We start from the raw sequence: 14828 nt of genomic DNA, 5'->3' as shown, positions 1-14828 counted from the left end.
AGAACAAAGCGATCGTAGATGTCATTGATGTCTGCGTCTCTGAGCAACTGAACCCATTCGAAAGACAAGAGAAAACTTCGATGGAGTTTTCGAAAGAAAATTGTCGTAGACGTATTCATGTCCGCGTCTGGAAACAAAAATACCCAACACAGGATCCATGGACGTTGGAGCTTTTACTGTTTCCCGAGAATTTCCCCAGTATGGAACATGTCCGAGTTCCTCTCGTCTCCACAATATATAAAACCCTCTTCTCACCCAGGTCTCAACTCTTATCTTTCCACCACGCTTCTCCTGCGCAAATCTCAAAAAGCCCGCAGCCACGAGCCGATGTGTTCCAAAAAAAAAAGAAAGAAAGAAAGAGATTATGTCCTGTCTCCGTTGTTCCTGGCTTCTCAGCACATTACAAAACTACAAAATACCAACGCATGTGAAGTGACATGGCTCAAATAGCTTAGAGACCTTTGCGATGTCCTCTGCGCTCCAGCTTTCTCACCTACTTTCTCTCATTTAATCATCAAAAAAGGGCTGTGATCCTTGCATGTGGAAGTTGTTATTCTCAAAATCAGAACAAAACAAAACCGCAAAGTTTCCATGGAGTCTTTCCTTCCTCTGGGCAAAACATGCGAGATTTCTCAAGAAGACCTTTATGCACGACTTCCAGTTCAAAAGCCCAAGCTGCCTCCTTCATGAGTCAGCGGAGAGTTTCCAAAAGTCTGGGTTTGAAGATCTTATGTGTTCTGTTTTTCGGCTGTGGGCCAAAAGTCAAGTACCTACGTACTCATGCTTCCAGCCTTCTACGAAACTCTTATCTTAAACATGATCTCGCTCTTCGAAAAAGCCTACAAGACCCTTGATGATTTCGAGAGTGAGATTGGAGAAATGAGTGATCGCACGGCACTTACCTGTCGATGATGATGATGATCATCATCACCGACGCATACATCCTCATGGCACCAACACATAGTGTATTCATCCATTGTTCTAGTATATATCCATAAAAAACATACTCTATATGCCAAAGCAACACATCCCAAAGCCATAACCGACTCCCCAACTCCACATCATCACCGGGTATACCACGCTCAATTCACACAAGCACTGAACATATCGCTTCATCCCAGCATCATCTTCCACGCACGCTCTATACGCTGTGCATACACCGAAGACATCCACTTCAGAATCCCGTCCTACAACTCGTCGTGCGCATCCGGCTCAGGCATCGTAATAGGCTCCGTCGGCCTACCGAGTTCCTCATCAATGCTAACGCCCTTCTTAGCGCGGTGCTTTTCCCACACGCTCCAGAACTCCTTCTCCATGCTCTTGTCCATTTGGTCGGGGAGGACCACTACGTACTCGACGTGCAGGTCACCGTATTGCAGGCCCTCGTGGGTTTCGAGTTGTTGGGCCCATACTGGCATGCCCTCTTCTTTGACGATTTCAACCATGTTGGGCTGAACAACTTCGCCGCGTTTGCGCGAGAGTTGGACAATGTGGCCGTCTAGGTGGGTAATGTTACGAGTCCAGCCGCCCATCCATGCCTCGCGGAGGGAAAGCACTTCGCGCCAGAAAAGATCTTTGCCCCGTCTCCGGAAGAAGGTTCCGTCTGTGCGCTCGTGGTTTTGTTCTCCCATAGCGGGTTCGGCCTCGACGAGGTGGACAATGAGGTCGCCGGCGACGTAATCGGGGCTTTCGTCGGCTTCGTTCTCGTAGGTGATGCGTACGCCCTTTGGCATGCCCTTCTCAATCTCGAGATCGTGGGATTCGGCTTCGCGGATAACTCTACTGCCGTGGCAGACGGGGCAAGGTTTCTTGATCGTCTTTCCTTTGCCGTGACATTGGTCGCAATGTACCTGCACTTGCTGGAACAGGCCGGGCGCGAGTTGCTGTCGCTGGATCCTGATACCACGTCCACCGCATGTACCACAAGTCTCCACGTGTCCATCTTCCGAACCTGATCCCTCGCAGGCTGAGCAAATCGCTTGCTTCTCGATTGTGAACTCCGTCTTTCGGCCGTTGTAGAAGTCGCGCAGGGGCAGTGCGACCCGTACTTCCATGTTCGGTCCGCGTCGTTCTCCGCCCTGGTGTCCAAAGTGTCCTGAGCCGCCGAAGAAGCGCGAAAAGAGATCGAAGGGATCGTGCTGGCGTGGACCACCGCCTTCTTTGTGTTGCTTGATGCCATCGTGGCCGTACTGGTCGTAAATCTTGCGCATCTCTTTCTTGCTGAGGACCTCGTAGGCTTCGGCTATCTCGACAAACTTCCCACTTGCCTCATCGTCGCCACTGTTAAACGTTAGAGGTGTGAGCTGGTATGATGGGTTTACGAACGTACGGGTTCTTGTCTGGGTGGAACTTCTTGCTGAGGGTTCGATAAGCTTTCTTGATCTCGCGCTCCGAGGCATCTTTCTTCAGGCCAAGTAGCTACAGTATCATGTTAGGAAGTGCACTTCTACTTGCAACTGAGGCGAAAGTACAGATGTGTACCGATATACGCTTTTACATACCTTGTAGTAGTCCTCTGCACCAACAACGATCAGCGCCAGGAAGGCGACCAGAAAGAACAGCGCTAACCGTGGGAGCATTTTGTCCTATGAGTTGCGCCAACAGCGGTGTTGGAGTTGCGAAAGTGAGTGGACGGAATAAAAGTATCCGAGATAAATGCAGAGCAAACTTCTACATGGAGTTCGCGTGTGAAATCCGGGTACGAGCGACCCCGAAAAGAAAGAATTGGGAGAGTGAAAGCGGAAGGGCGACTTGGAATGTGAAAGTGGATGTTGCGAATGGGACACGATAGCAGTAACGTAGATTATGCGGCCAATCGGAGTTAAGCCTTGGCATTACCGACTTCACTTTTCATGCGAGGCATTTCCCACGCGACGACGGTGAATCGAGGCTGCACCACCCCACACGCCTCCGACACGCCATCGCATACAGTAGAAGGACGCATTGAGTTGCCGTCTCCATACACACATCCTCAGGTCGACCTTGGCGTGCGCAGCCCGCGCTAGCAAACCTCCGCAAGACCTCCGCAACCACCGCACACCAACCACGCCTCGACTCGACACCCACCACCACCCGCCATGGCGTCGATAGCGACCAAGGCGATAGCCGGAAAACCAATTCTACCGCCATGTTTCACAAGTCAGAAAGTCGGCGTCGTAGTTTCAGCAGGCAAGATGGCGAGAGCAGTACGAGTGCGCGTCGCAGAGCACGAATGGAATAAGAAGTTCAGGAAGGTGTGTTGGCACGACAATCGCACATACGCCCAAAGCAGTGCTGACGAATCAAACAGCACTTTCCAGCCCCAAAAACATACATAGCCCGCGACCCCAACAACTCCGTCGTCGAAGGAGACATTGTGCGCATAACATCCGGCTACCGCACCTCCAAAGTAATCCGCCACGTCGTAACCTCCATCGTCGCGCCTTTTGGCGAGCCCGTCGAAAACCGGCCCCCAGTCCTCACCCAAGCACAACTCGACGAACAGCGCATCAAAGAGCGGTTATTGAAGGACGTACGGTCAGCGGAGCGGGGCAGGCAAGCGAGTATCCAAAGACTGGCGCTGGCGCGGAAACAAGGCTTAACAATACCCACACTGGCGGAGGCTATGGAGGGTATGAGGATACACACCGAGGCGGAAAAGGCACGGGCTGAGGCGCATGGTGGGCAGGCTGGTCAGCAGAAGACGGCCAAGGAGAGGAGGCTGGATCAGGGCAAGAAGACGAAGGCGGAGGTTAAGGCGGAGAGTAAGGTTAAGAATGCGAGAAAGCAGACTGCCTGAGGTAGTTGTGAGGTGGGAATTGTAAAACATATTTTGTATACATCAAACGCATCCAAGGCCGCCTGTACGGTGAGTTGTGGCAGCGCATGGCATACGCTTTACGATGTCACTGATGTTCAGCATTACTACAATGATGACTGTACTAACCAAGCAGCCCTCACATCTGTCTTATAGCGTTTTCTCCTTCTCCATGGGTATATAACGGGACATCTTCTGTTTCGTAGCTCAGCCCAACACGGAACTGACACTCAAGCCAAAAATCCAGCTCCCACGGCCAGGAGAGCTACCGCCCATCCCACCAGCCTCAAAGAAGCTCCATCTCCACTCGCCTTACCTAACACCAGTCAGTCAGTCAAACATCTCACACGCATCTCGTCAAGTCTCAACATACCTTCCCCATCCCCCGTCTCCACCGCACTCCCCACCGCCGTCGTACTCTGCGCCACCTCCGCCGCCCTCGTCCCATTCGGCCCCTCTATGTACTCCAACCCCCTTCCCTCCCCTCCATAGCACACCTGCACAACCTTGAAGTGATCATCCGTCTTCGCCTGCGGATAAATCTCCTCGACACACTCCCTCCACTCGTCGGCCTGCCTCGACGAAGTCTCGCAGTAAAGCATGCAGTCCTGCCACATTTTCACCTCAGCCCCCGGTTTGCAGCACGAGGCGAGGTAAGGGATCGTTTTGTTGCTGCTGCCGGCGTCGATGTTGTACGTGCAATACATGCCGGATACGTCGCTGAAGAACATTTCTCGGGATACGGAGGGGTGGCAGGTTAGGGGCGTTGCCAAGGGGGTGCCGGATATTATCATCTGTGTGCCCGAGGGGGCGAGGGAGGAGGTTGGTGTGGGGAACAGGAAGGTGTCTAAAGAGGTGAGGGAAGACATGGTTGTGTGGGTGAGGATGTTTCGTTGTATTCTTGAGGCAGAAATGTTTTCGTGGATCCGAAGTCGTGCGGGAGATATGTAGTATTCCGTCTTTGTTTGATCCGTACCTAACCTACTTTCACCTTTCCCTTATACTCATCCCATCCACCGGCACCAGCGGCACTTTATCCACTTTTCTTCTTCTACTACTTTACTCAAGCAATGCCCATCCCGAGGCTCTCATCTAACACCTATACCAACCATGCCACCAGAAGACTTTTTCCCCACTTCACCGACGCCTGGGCCCCTATTAACTTTCAATCTTCCTCGCGTAGTTGTAGTCGTACGAAGAGCCTCACCGCGCGTAACCCGTTAGAGTCAGGCGCCCGATACGCCAAGAGCTTCTGGCAGGGAGCTAGGACAGAATAGGGAAGATCCAGGGCAGTAAGGCGTGCCAATTTAGACATACGGGAGATTTTCTGGACGGCTAACGGGAAGAGATACGAAGATTGACGCGCTGTGGCTGTGTTTTGAGGCTCTGCATTTTGTACATTGGTAAAATAGCGAACATCCATAGAACCCCGATGTCTTCTAGGTATAACCATCCTCCCCACCATCAACACCCCCCTCACACAAACGGCAAAACAACATGACTACCAAACTCCCCACCCACATGCACCACATGCGTCCCCTTATTCCTCTCCTCAAGCTCCACCTTCTTCCTCGGACCAAACTCCTGCACAAGAGGATACTCGCCACTAACCTGCACGGAAATCCCCTCTCCAGCCTCAAAATCAACACCCATAGCCCACAAACCTATCTCTAACTTCACCACCTCGCCCGCCGGTACCTTCTGCACCTCGTCGTGCGTATGGAAAGGATATTGCGGGTGGATAGACTGCGAGGGATCGGTTTTACGGTGGGAGGCGCGGAGGACGCCTGTAGGGCCGCAGTAAACCATCAAGTTCGAGTAGTCTGATTCGGGGATTTCAGACGCGGATTTGTAGGGCGCGGCAGACCAGGGGATGTTTATGGCGATCATGGGGTTTCCGTTTTTGTCGAGTTTGCGGATCAGCACGTAGACGATTATGTCGTTGAAGTCGGGGCAGGACATGTATAAGACGGCTTTGGGGAGGCCCATTAAGCGGGTAGGCTTGTCGAAGGTCATTCTGAAGGCTGCGTGGGAGACGGGGCTGGTGTTGCTTTCGGAGTTGTAGGTTAAAGTGCCGGGCTTGCTTGGTGCGGTGGCTTCAAGCTTGTTATCGGCGGAGAGGTAGAGGGTGCGGTAGTCTGTTCGTGGAATGGGGAAGTCTTCTTCGACGATGGGGTAGATGGCTTCTTTGTCGCCGTAGTTGAGCGACGACATGCGTACGCGCGGTGTATTTTCCCAATCGTTCTTCTCGCCCTTTAGGTACCGGTCGAAGAAGGATGCGAGCTCGTCGATGGATTCTTGGACGGCCCAGAGATCGTACCATTCTTGATACGGGTCCCATCTTAACCACTTGTCCTTTGTGTCGACTTGCATCCAGCCGCGTATCGAGCCCATGGTATGCACGAAACTGGAGTAGGATGCGACGATGTAGGTTGGAATTTTGATGCTGGCGATGTCGGCGCGTTTGTCCGCCCAGTAGGGGTTCATGGTTGAGGAGCGACGGTACATCTCTTTGAAGTCTTCGAGTCCGTTCTTGCCCCGGATTACGTGCTCGGTGATGAAGTCAAAGAGGCCATTGTCCCAAGCTCCGCCGCGGACGAATTGTTCGCGGTAAAGATCACCACAGGCTTCCCAGGGCGCGATGGCTTTGAGCGAGGGGGGTTGTGTTGCGGCAATGAACCATTGGACGATTCCGAGATGTGAGTTGCCTGCCAGTCCGATCGAGCCGTTGCACCTGTATCATCGTTAGACTAGTGTTATCCGGAAGACTGGTGCGAATCTTACCAGTCCATCTTTGCGAGCTCTTCGATCACGTCGTGCCCATCCTCGCCTTCTTGCTTTCCCATAATGACGATGTCTCCGTCTGAGTCTCCCGCACCTCTCGCATCTACATTGACGACTGCATACCCCCGAGGAACGTATTCTGCCGGATCGGGTCCTTCGAATCGCTCAAGACCGCTGAGGCAGCCTTTCGGCACACCGCAACCCCATTTGACCTGGATGATGTCAGTCTCTCCTCATTCCGAGTTTTTTTTCTGTATGGTAAACACGAACCTTTGACATCATATCGATACCCGTATGTTTCTTGCCAAAAGGACTCCAGGCCACAATCGCAGGCACTTTCTCGCTCCCATCGCTACCGACTGGCCGATAGATGTCGCAGTACAGCGTACACCCATCTCTGACTTTGACAGCAACGTCGTGCTCAGCAATCATGTCTCCAGAAAGTGCGCGAGCGCCATCCCGACTTTGGTACCCCTTGCGAAGAGTCTCTTTGCGCGGATTGAAGCCTTGGTAGCCATTTTCACCCACCTTGGGCGGCTTGACAGCCAGATTGGCGACCTGAAAAGCGAGAGGCATGATTGCGGTATGAAAAGAGCGGACAAAGAAGTTGTTGCGAGTGACTTGCAGCAACATGGGAAGGAGGAGGCCGCATCGTGGTTTTGAAAAGAGCGTATTGTCGCCGGTGGACTCCGTGGAAACCGCCCGACCGTTCTCGGCCGCGACACTTCCACCGAGTGACCCTGCCTTTTGTATCTACACGCGCCTTTCGAGGTGTAGCGTCGGCATGTGGAGCGTTTCGAGATGCACATGCACGCTAAGGCTCGCCCGATCTCGACCGTGATGCAGTGAGCCGCAGGGTCCGCCCCACAACGAAGCTTGTCTGTCCCCGCAGCGAGCGGCCGTGGACGGGCGAGCCGGGGTAATGTGACCGAGAGGATTGTAGAGGGGTGTGAGGTATATCAGTGGAGGAATATCTTGTGCCATCACCTCCGAATCCATTACTCCATTTCAAACTCATCAACTCATTGTATTGCGACTATGGCGCCCTTCCTTGACGACAACGAGAACACGAGTGCTGCTCAGCAAAAGTACGGCGACTGGCGAGATGACTTCTATGAGAAGGGCTATGTCGTCCTCAAGGGCGTCGTGCCCAAGGAGCGTGCTCTGAAGTACCGCAACAAGATGATGGACTGGCTCGGTACATTCCCCAACGACTTCGATATCAACAAGCCAGAGACATGGACCAAAGAGAATCTGCCTCAAAGCTTCAAGAACGGCATGTACCTCAACTACTGCGCTGCACACGAGAAGTATGTTTGGGAGGCAAGACAGTGAGTACCCCTCTTCGCAAATGACGCGCCAATCTTGGTGACTGATGCTTTTGCGAATAGAGAACCAGGCGTTCTAGCTGCGTTTGAGAAGCTGTGGAACACAAACGAGCTCATTGTGTCATACGATACCATCAACCTCACACTGCCGAATGCTGGCAAAATGGCTGGCAGCAAGCCGTGGCCGCACGTCGACCAGGCACCCGAGCGACAAGGCCTGTCGTGCGTCCAGGGTATCATCAACCGTACGTCAAGACTCCTTTCTCCGAACCATTCTTAAGTCAAGACCATTCTTAAGCACCCTGCTAACACCCCCTCAGTCTCCGAGGCCGGTCCCAAAGACGGCGGCCTCGTCGTAATGGAAGGATCAGCCAAGCTCTTCGACAAATTCTTCAAGCAACACCCTCCGGACCGAACCAAGGGCCCCCTCGCCGCTCTCCACTACGACTTCTACCCCTTCCAAGACACCGACGTAAAGTGGTACGAAGACCAAGGCTGCAAGATGGTCAAGGTCTGCGCCGAGCCTGGCGATCTCATCCTGTGGGATTCGCGCCAGATGCACTACGCCGTCTACCCCGAGACAGACAACATCCGCACCATCATCTACGCATGCTACACACCGGCAGCCATGGCGTCCAAGGAGGATCTGGCGAAGAAGAAGGAGATCTTCGAGAAGTGGGAGGCGACTACACATTGGCCACACATCAACATCCACTCACAAGGGAAGGCCAAGGTGGATGGAGAGATTGATCCATGGGAGCGGACGGAGCCGCTTGAGAAGCCGGAGTTGACGGATAAGCTGCTCAAGCTGGCGGGTGTGAAGCCGTACTGAGGAAGACATAGTGTAAGACTTTCTGAGGCAGAGGCGAATTTTTATAGCGTTGTATAGAAATCATTCACATTTGAGCAAACACCTCGTCCCAGTCGTCAAAACCGTATGTTGCATTGAGTGTGCTGCCAATCCCATCGAACATGTCGATGTTCTCGTAGTTGCCGTGGTGGGCAAAGCCGTCCATTGGAGGCGCCGAGTTGGATAAGTCGTTGGTGTTGCTGTGATCAGCCATCGACAGCTGCTGCAGTAGTTCGTGTATCGTACGTGACGTTCCAGGAAGCTCAGTGTCGTGTCGTTCCAGCACGGGCAGAAGCCCCTCAAGTACAGCCGAGCCTTTTGCTGCATGGACAGCAACGGCAGAGTGCTTTCTCAGCTCAGTAAATGCCATTCTTAGAAGGTTGATGATTCGAAGTTTTGCGTCACCTCGATAGTCATGCGGGTTGGCAAGCATGTCTAAGGATACGTATATAGCAGCTGCGACTGTTGACGCAGATATAACCCAAACTAACCTGTAAACCCTAGGAACAGGCTTCGCGTAGTAGCTCAGAAGATTGTTCGCCGACTGAAGGGCCAGCTGTCTGAAGTTCGGGTCATCATCTGGATTCTCCGGTGACAATACACGAGCGATGGTCAGCAATAAGAAGTCAATAACGAAGTGGATCTGATAGCGCTGGAATGGTATCCAAGGGTACTCTAACTCCCATATCCGGTCGTCTTCATTGGCTGGAAAGTTTGGCGATAGATGCAGAGGCAGGTCTCGTCGAACAGTCTGAACCTCCTCGATGGCTTTGATAAATTTCAAATTCGTCTGGTGTGTGTTGGCTTTGATGTAGATGTAGACTATGTAAGAGACACGGCACATGATTGAATGGTAATGAGCCGGTGAAGGAGTAGCGAGATTTCCAGACTCGAAAGAAGCAGGACTATCAGCCATGGGCGTTCTGGGTAGTATGTAGTCGTCCTGGCTGGTGATGGTCGATACATGGCAGCAAAAGCTGGCGGGGGAAATTGATGGCGGTCGAGACCAACTTCCAAGCCTAGAGAGGGTCAGTCAGATCGATTGGGCCAAAGCGTACGTGGCCAGTACTTACCAATCCCGGATAACGCAAGCCCACCACAACCGACGTCCCATTTCCCGCTGAGAAGGGGACGACCACTCCGGTCTTTTGCACAGGTCTTTGGAGATGTTGACTTCATTCCCCAGCTTGTGCATATCAAGGCATCTAGCCATGTTTGTCGCAAAGCCGGTGATGAGCCACTCTCGCTGGTGTTCACCAAAGTTGGAATGACATAGTGTCAGTACTGACAGGGCCTGAACAACAGGGAGAGAAGGTGAGCCTGCAAACCCATACCTCTCTAACTCTTTCAGCGCAGCCTCATACCAGAGACGAGACGTGTGTACTGCAATAGAAACAGGATTGTCCAATGGCATTCCAAGTTGAGGTAGTTGGTTGACATCGGGGATTTCGTCTGGGTTGGAATAGAGTATGCCCACAGCCAGGACAGCAAGGTAGACAACCAGCCAAGGTCTCCGTGCGCGATCGATGCCAGCACCGAGCTGCGTACACTGCCAGAACTCTTCATGTTCTCCGAAGAACACATCAGCATCCACGGCGCAGTGCAGCCAGCCCAGCGTTTGGAGCGAGAAGGTAACGAGTTGGATACTAGCGTCTTTACTGGGAAGAAGCAGATAGATGGGATCCGCAGCAGGTTCGTAAAGTCTATCTATGAGATCCTTCTCGCCACCCTCACGCGCAGCATTGGTCGTGATACCGATGTCGAACTGTTCAAACGCCGGGATCAGGTCCTCCAGGGAAGCCGACGGTGCAGAATAGTCCGTAGATTCGCTGGTGCGGCTATGAGCACACGGCTTCGACAGCGCAAGAGCAGTCTCGAGTTCAGCAATCTGGGCGCGCAGGGCGCCTCGTTCGCGCAGGAGGTCCTCGAGTTGCACATCCTCCGCGCTGCCAGCCTCGGAGTCGGCGTAGACGGTTAGCTGTCCCCTGACGCGGACGATCGGCCGGCGGCAGGAGTTTCCGGCATTGCGGCGCACGCAGGGCGCGCAGGGGGATTTCTTGTCGCAGCGGATTTTGCGACGGCTGCACTCGACGCACGAGCGGCTCACGCGCTGCGATGTCTTGATGCCGGCTTCGCTCATGGTGCGTGAAGGTGACGTACGTGGTGTGGGTGGTGAACATTTGCCGAGGAGCTTGAGGCTCAAAATGTCCCAGGCCTGTAAGTACACGGTACGCGCGTACCCCGCATGTCTCGTCTCGTGTCCCCCATGTCGTTCCCAGCTTTTCCCCCTGCCTGGACCGGGCTATCCCCACACCTGCTTTCAGCTTAGCCCGCGCTCCCTCCACAATCCGTTCGCATACTTATTGGGCTGCGCGGCCCAGTGCGGGCGAGGTCCGGGGTTGCACTGCGCTGAGAGTCGTGTCCCAAGTCACGACGCAGATGCCATGGCGCTGGTAGCTGCGTCCACTTCGGAGCTGGAGGTGTACAAAATCTGGGGAATGCCTCTCTGTTTCGAGGCATCAGCGGCTGTCCATCATGGCGCCTCACGACTCCAAGAACGAAGCCAGCGCTCACATTGAGATAGTTGATGCCCACAAGAAAGCTGCCAGGCCGGTGGTTGGCACCATCAGGCTGTACGACGAGGATGGCATTGTGCTGATCCCAACACCAAGCAGAGATCCCAATGGTAGCTCCAACCCATCAAAACCATCAAGATAAGGATCGCTAACGAACATAGATCCTCTAAACCTTCCAAAATGGCAAAAGTACATTATCTTGATCATCGTCGGCCTCTACGCTGCCACCGGAAACCTGATGGCCAGTGGCATCACCGCCATCCTACCCATCGTACAAGCCTCGTACGGCGGCGACCCAAAGACCAGCGACCTCGCAACCTGGCCAGCTTTCTACATGGGCGTTGGTAACCTCCTCGCGATCCCTGTAGCCCATGCCATCGGCCGCAGGCCAGTTTATCTCATGTCGACCATCGTGCTCTCCTTCGGATGTCTCTGGTGTGCCTACAGTGGAAGTCTGGAGTCGCACATCGCAGGCAGAGATGTCATGTCGATTGCTGCCGGCCAAGCTGAAGCGCTGTGCCCCATCATCGTACAGGAGATTTTCTACCTGCACGAGAGAGGCCATGTCATTGCGTGGTTCTGCGCGCTGCAGACGCTTGGTACTGCTGCGCTCATTGTAGCGAGTTCGTATCTCGCGAACGATCTGGGCTGGAGATGGTGGTACGGCGTGTTTGGATGTCTGAGCGGCGCCATTGCAGTCCTCAGCATCATTTTCGTCGCGGAGACTAAGTATGAGCGCACGCTTGAGGCACTGAGTAAGTCGACCTACACCACATAGTCCAGCACATATACTAACCCCCCCTCAGACGGCCAAGGCATCGACGAAGACGGCACCCTCGTCCCCGTAACAACAAACACCAAGCGCCCCCTCGACACTGTCAACTATGCGCCCCGCAGCTTCCTCAAAGACATGCTCCCCTGGAAAGGCCACGCCCACTGGTCCGAAGCCATATCCTGCTGGAAGCAAATGTTCCAAATCATCTGGTTCCCCAACATCCTGTGGCTCATCCTGATAAACTCCGCCGCCCTCGGTATCTACGTCCTCATGTCCGCCCTCTTCGCCGGCGTCCTCGTTCAACCGCCCTACCTCTGGAACTTCGACATGCTGGGCTATGTTTTCGCAGGACAGGTCGCGACAGCCGTTGCAGTCCCGCTCTTCTGCGGTTCCCTGAGCGATTTGATCGTCAAGACGATGAGTAAGAGGAACGATGGCGTTAGTCAGCCGGAATATCGTCTCCTCGCTCTTATCATCCCGCTGGTGTCTATCCTCATCTCAACCATCATCTACGGCATGACCGCACAGAATCCCAACAACTGGAGTTGGGCTGGCATCGCCGTCACACTCAACGTCGAGTACTTTGGTTTCGTCGGTATTGTCGTTTCCAGTTTTGTGTACTGCATGGATGCTTATCCTCAGCGCATCGATGCTGCGCTCGTTCTCATCTGCTCGCTCAGGGGCTTCATTGGCTTTGGAATCTCGTTCGGGTCGATCGCTTTCGTTGAGAAGGCTGGGTATGAGGGTGCGTTCAATATCTGCGGCGGCATTGTGGCCGCACTGATGTTCTTGGGCATCTTTGTTTATCTGTTTGGCGAGAAGATCCGCAGTATAACGCAGAAGTGTGCTCAGGATGAGTAGACGTCGGATTGCGACTCTCGGGAGGTTAAAGTCGTCTTGGACGTATTAGTTCTCTGGAGCGAACAGCCCTGCTTATTTGATTATGAGAAATGAGAATGAATCTGCATTTATCCCAATGGCATCGCTCTATGCTTAGTTAGCCGTCAACCGTGCGGAATCAAACTGACTCAAATGGATCATAATGTACGATCGTGATTGAGCAAAAGTATATTGAACATGCTCTTGACCGTGTGGAAGGGTATCGCAATAACTCATTGAGTCGCCGCTCTGTAAATGGCCAAAACTCCTGTACTATGCCCATGCCGTTATACGCCTTCCATGCTATTACTCATACAACGTCATCATAGACGTGATCGATGGCGTTAATCCTCTACAAACTCCTCTTTCATGTCATCGTCCCCCTCATGTTCTTCGTAAGCGTTCACTAGGAAAGGGTGGTGGAGCGCTTCTTCTGCTGTGATGCGCTTCGCAGGATTGCATTCCAGTAGGCGGTGCAAGAACTGGACAGCCTCCTTCTCATCCTCATCCAGCTCCCTCTTTGGTTGTGTCTTGTCGCCTGTGCGGCCTGTGCACCAGAGTATGATCTTCTCCAGGCTGTGCCCACCCTCGCTATAGCTGGGTACATTGGTCTCGAATACCTGGCCGTGCAGGAGGGCTGTCTCCCGCATCTTCTTTCGTCCGAAGATGGTTGTGATTTCGAGGAGCGCATCGATGTCGTCTGCACTGTGGAAAAACGGGAAGCGCTTCGAGAGCATGGTCAGGAGAATGACACCGACACTCCAAACGTCGATGGAGCAGGTCTGCTGGGTGCACTTGAGGAGTACCTCAGGCGCACGGAAACCACGGGTACCTGCGCGGTTGGCACGACGGCTGTTGCGTGTATCATTCTTGGGGTATGCGGAAGCGGTGTGGCCTGCTGACTGTGTCTGCGCGTAGACACTGTGTGATATTCTGTATCGACGGTCCTCCTCCGACATGTGGCAGGCGCAGTTGTGCCAGTCTGTGCCCTCTCGCTCGGCGAGGCCAAAGTCAACAAGGACTCCACGAGACTGCGAGGTATTGTAGAGGAAGTTGGTAGGTTTGACGTCGCGGTGAATGATGCCTTTCTTGTGTACCGCTGCAAGTGCAGTGAACAGGCTCTTGAAGTAACAGCGCATGTCGGAGATGCCCATGTCGCGGTAGTAATCGCGGAAGTCGCGGTGCTGGTAGTAGGGCAACACAGCGACGACCTGGTCTTGGTGGCGGAAGGCGGTGATGAGCGGACATACTGAATCCGCGTCCCTCAAATCAAACAGCAACTCGAGCTCGTTGAAGATGCGTATCGGACTGCTCGTGACGTAGATCTTCTTGATCGCGACATAGCGGGGCTTTCTGGCGGGTTGCCTCTTGTGTGCTGGGAGAGATCTAGCCTCCTCGCGCTCGTCGATGTCCCAATCGTTGTTGTACTTGGTGTATTCGAGATCCTCAGCCTTGTAGACGGTGGAGAAGGTTCCTATTGAAAGCGTGAGTCCCGCCCGCTACCCTGCATGCTGCAAGCCAATGATGTAGGACATACCCTCTCCAATGCGGTTAATCAGTCGGAACCGCTTGCTGATTCCGACAAATGTCTCTTCGAAGCGTGCCATATCTTCCTGAACGGAATCTTCGACTTCTTCGTCGCTGCTGTCGGCAGTGCGCCCGCTTTCGTCGAGCGGGTTCATGCTTTCGTCCTGTGTCTCTTCGGCCTGGTCCTCTCCCATGTCGTCCTCATGGACGTCGATTGCCTCTGCATGACGCAATGAAGTGCGTGCCTTTGCCATGGTGCGCGTGGCTTGTGATGTTGTGTTGAACGCTGCGTGAATCTTTCTTCGCGGTATGG

At 53.6% G+C, this 14828-nt stretch overlaps 7 protein-coding genes across 7 annotated transcripts; 3 read left to right on the top strand and 4 right to left on the bottom strand.

Annotated features, from left to right (window-relative positions):
* Window positions 1-1187: 1187 nt before the first annotated feature.
* J4E87_001167 (uncharacterized protein) lies at window positions 1188-2579 on the bottom strand (the record flags this gene model as incomplete). Its single annotated transcript, XM_049372814.1, has 3 exons — window positions 1188-2280; window positions 2330-2418; window positions 2502-2579. The coding sequence occupies 3 exons, from the start codon at window positions 2577-2579 to the stop codon at window positions 1188-1190; spliced, it is 1260 nt and encodes a 419-aa protein (XP_049237472.1).
* Window positions 2580-3077: 498 nt separating this feature from the next.
* J4E87_001166 (uncharacterized protein) lies at window positions 3078-3778 on the top strand (the record flags this gene model as incomplete). Its single annotated transcript, XM_049372813.1, has 2 exons — window positions 3078-3233; window positions 3290-3778. 2 exons carry the CDS (start codon window positions 3078-3080, stop codon window positions 3776-3778), a joined length of 645 nt encoding a protein of 214 aa, XP_049237471.1.
* Window positions 3779-5272: 1494 nt separating this feature from the next.
* J4E87_001165 (uncharacterized protein) lies at window positions 5273-7156 on the bottom strand (the record flags this gene model as incomplete). Its single annotated transcript, XM_049372812.1, has 3 exons — window positions 5273-6530; window positions 6581-6792; window positions 6851-7156. 3 exons carry the CDS (start codon window positions 7154-7156, stop codon window positions 5273-5275), a joined length of 1776 nt encoding a protein of 591 aa, XP_049237470.1.
* Window positions 7157-7618: 462 nt separating this feature from the next.
* On the top strand, window positions 7619-8740 carry J4E87_001164 (uncharacterized protein; the record flags this gene model as incomplete). The annotated part of the gene is made up of 3 exons (XM_049372811.1): window positions 7619-7911; window positions 7972-8153; window positions 8229-8740. The coding sequence occupies 3 exons, from the start codon at window positions 7619-7621 to the stop codon at window positions 8738-8740; spliced, it is 987 nt and encodes a 328-aa protein (XP_049237469.1).
* A 64-nt stretch (window positions 8741-8804) lies between these two features.
* Window positions 8805-10898, bottom strand: J4E87_001163 (uncharacterized protein; the record flags this gene model as incomplete). The annotated part of the gene is made up of 2 exons (XM_049372810.1): window positions 8805-9705; window positions 9832-10898. The coding sequence occupies 2 exons, from the start codon at window positions 10896-10898 to the stop codon at window positions 8805-8807; spliced, it is 1968 nt and encodes a 655-aa protein (XP_049237468.1).
* Window positions 10899-11293: 395 nt separating this feature from the next.
* J4E87_001162 (uncharacterized protein) lies at window positions 11294-12970 on the top strand (the record flags this gene model as incomplete). Its single annotated transcript, XM_049372809.1, has 3 exons — window positions 11294-11444; window positions 11496-12089; window positions 12141-12970. The coding sequence occupies 3 exons, from the start codon at window positions 11294-11296 to the stop codon at window positions 12968-12970; spliced, it is 1575 nt and encodes a 524-aa protein (XP_049237467.1).
* A 362-nt stretch (window positions 12971-13332) lies between these two features.
* Window positions 13333-14769, bottom strand: J4E87_001161 (uncharacterized protein; the record flags this gene model as incomplete). Its single annotated transcript, XM_049372808.1, has 2 exons — window positions 13333-14462; window positions 14526-14769. The coding sequence occupies 2 exons, from the start codon at window positions 14767-14769 to the stop codon at window positions 13333-13335; spliced, it is 1374 nt and encodes a 457-aa protein (XP_049237466.1).
* Between the last annotated feature and the right edge of the window lie 59 nt (window positions 14770-14828).

Source organism: Alternaria ethzedia, assembly GCF_023757985.1.
Source record: "Alternaria ethzedia strain BMP 0044 chromosome Unknown scaffold_2, whole genome shotgun sequence".
NCBI classification, from domain to species: domain Eukaryota; kingdom Fungi; phylum Ascomycota; class Dothideomycetes; order Pleosporales; family Pleosporaceae; genus Alternaria; species Alternaria ethzedia.
The sequence above is the reverse complement of the archived record's forward strand: the minus strand, read 5'-3'. Positions and strand labels throughout refer to the sequence as shown.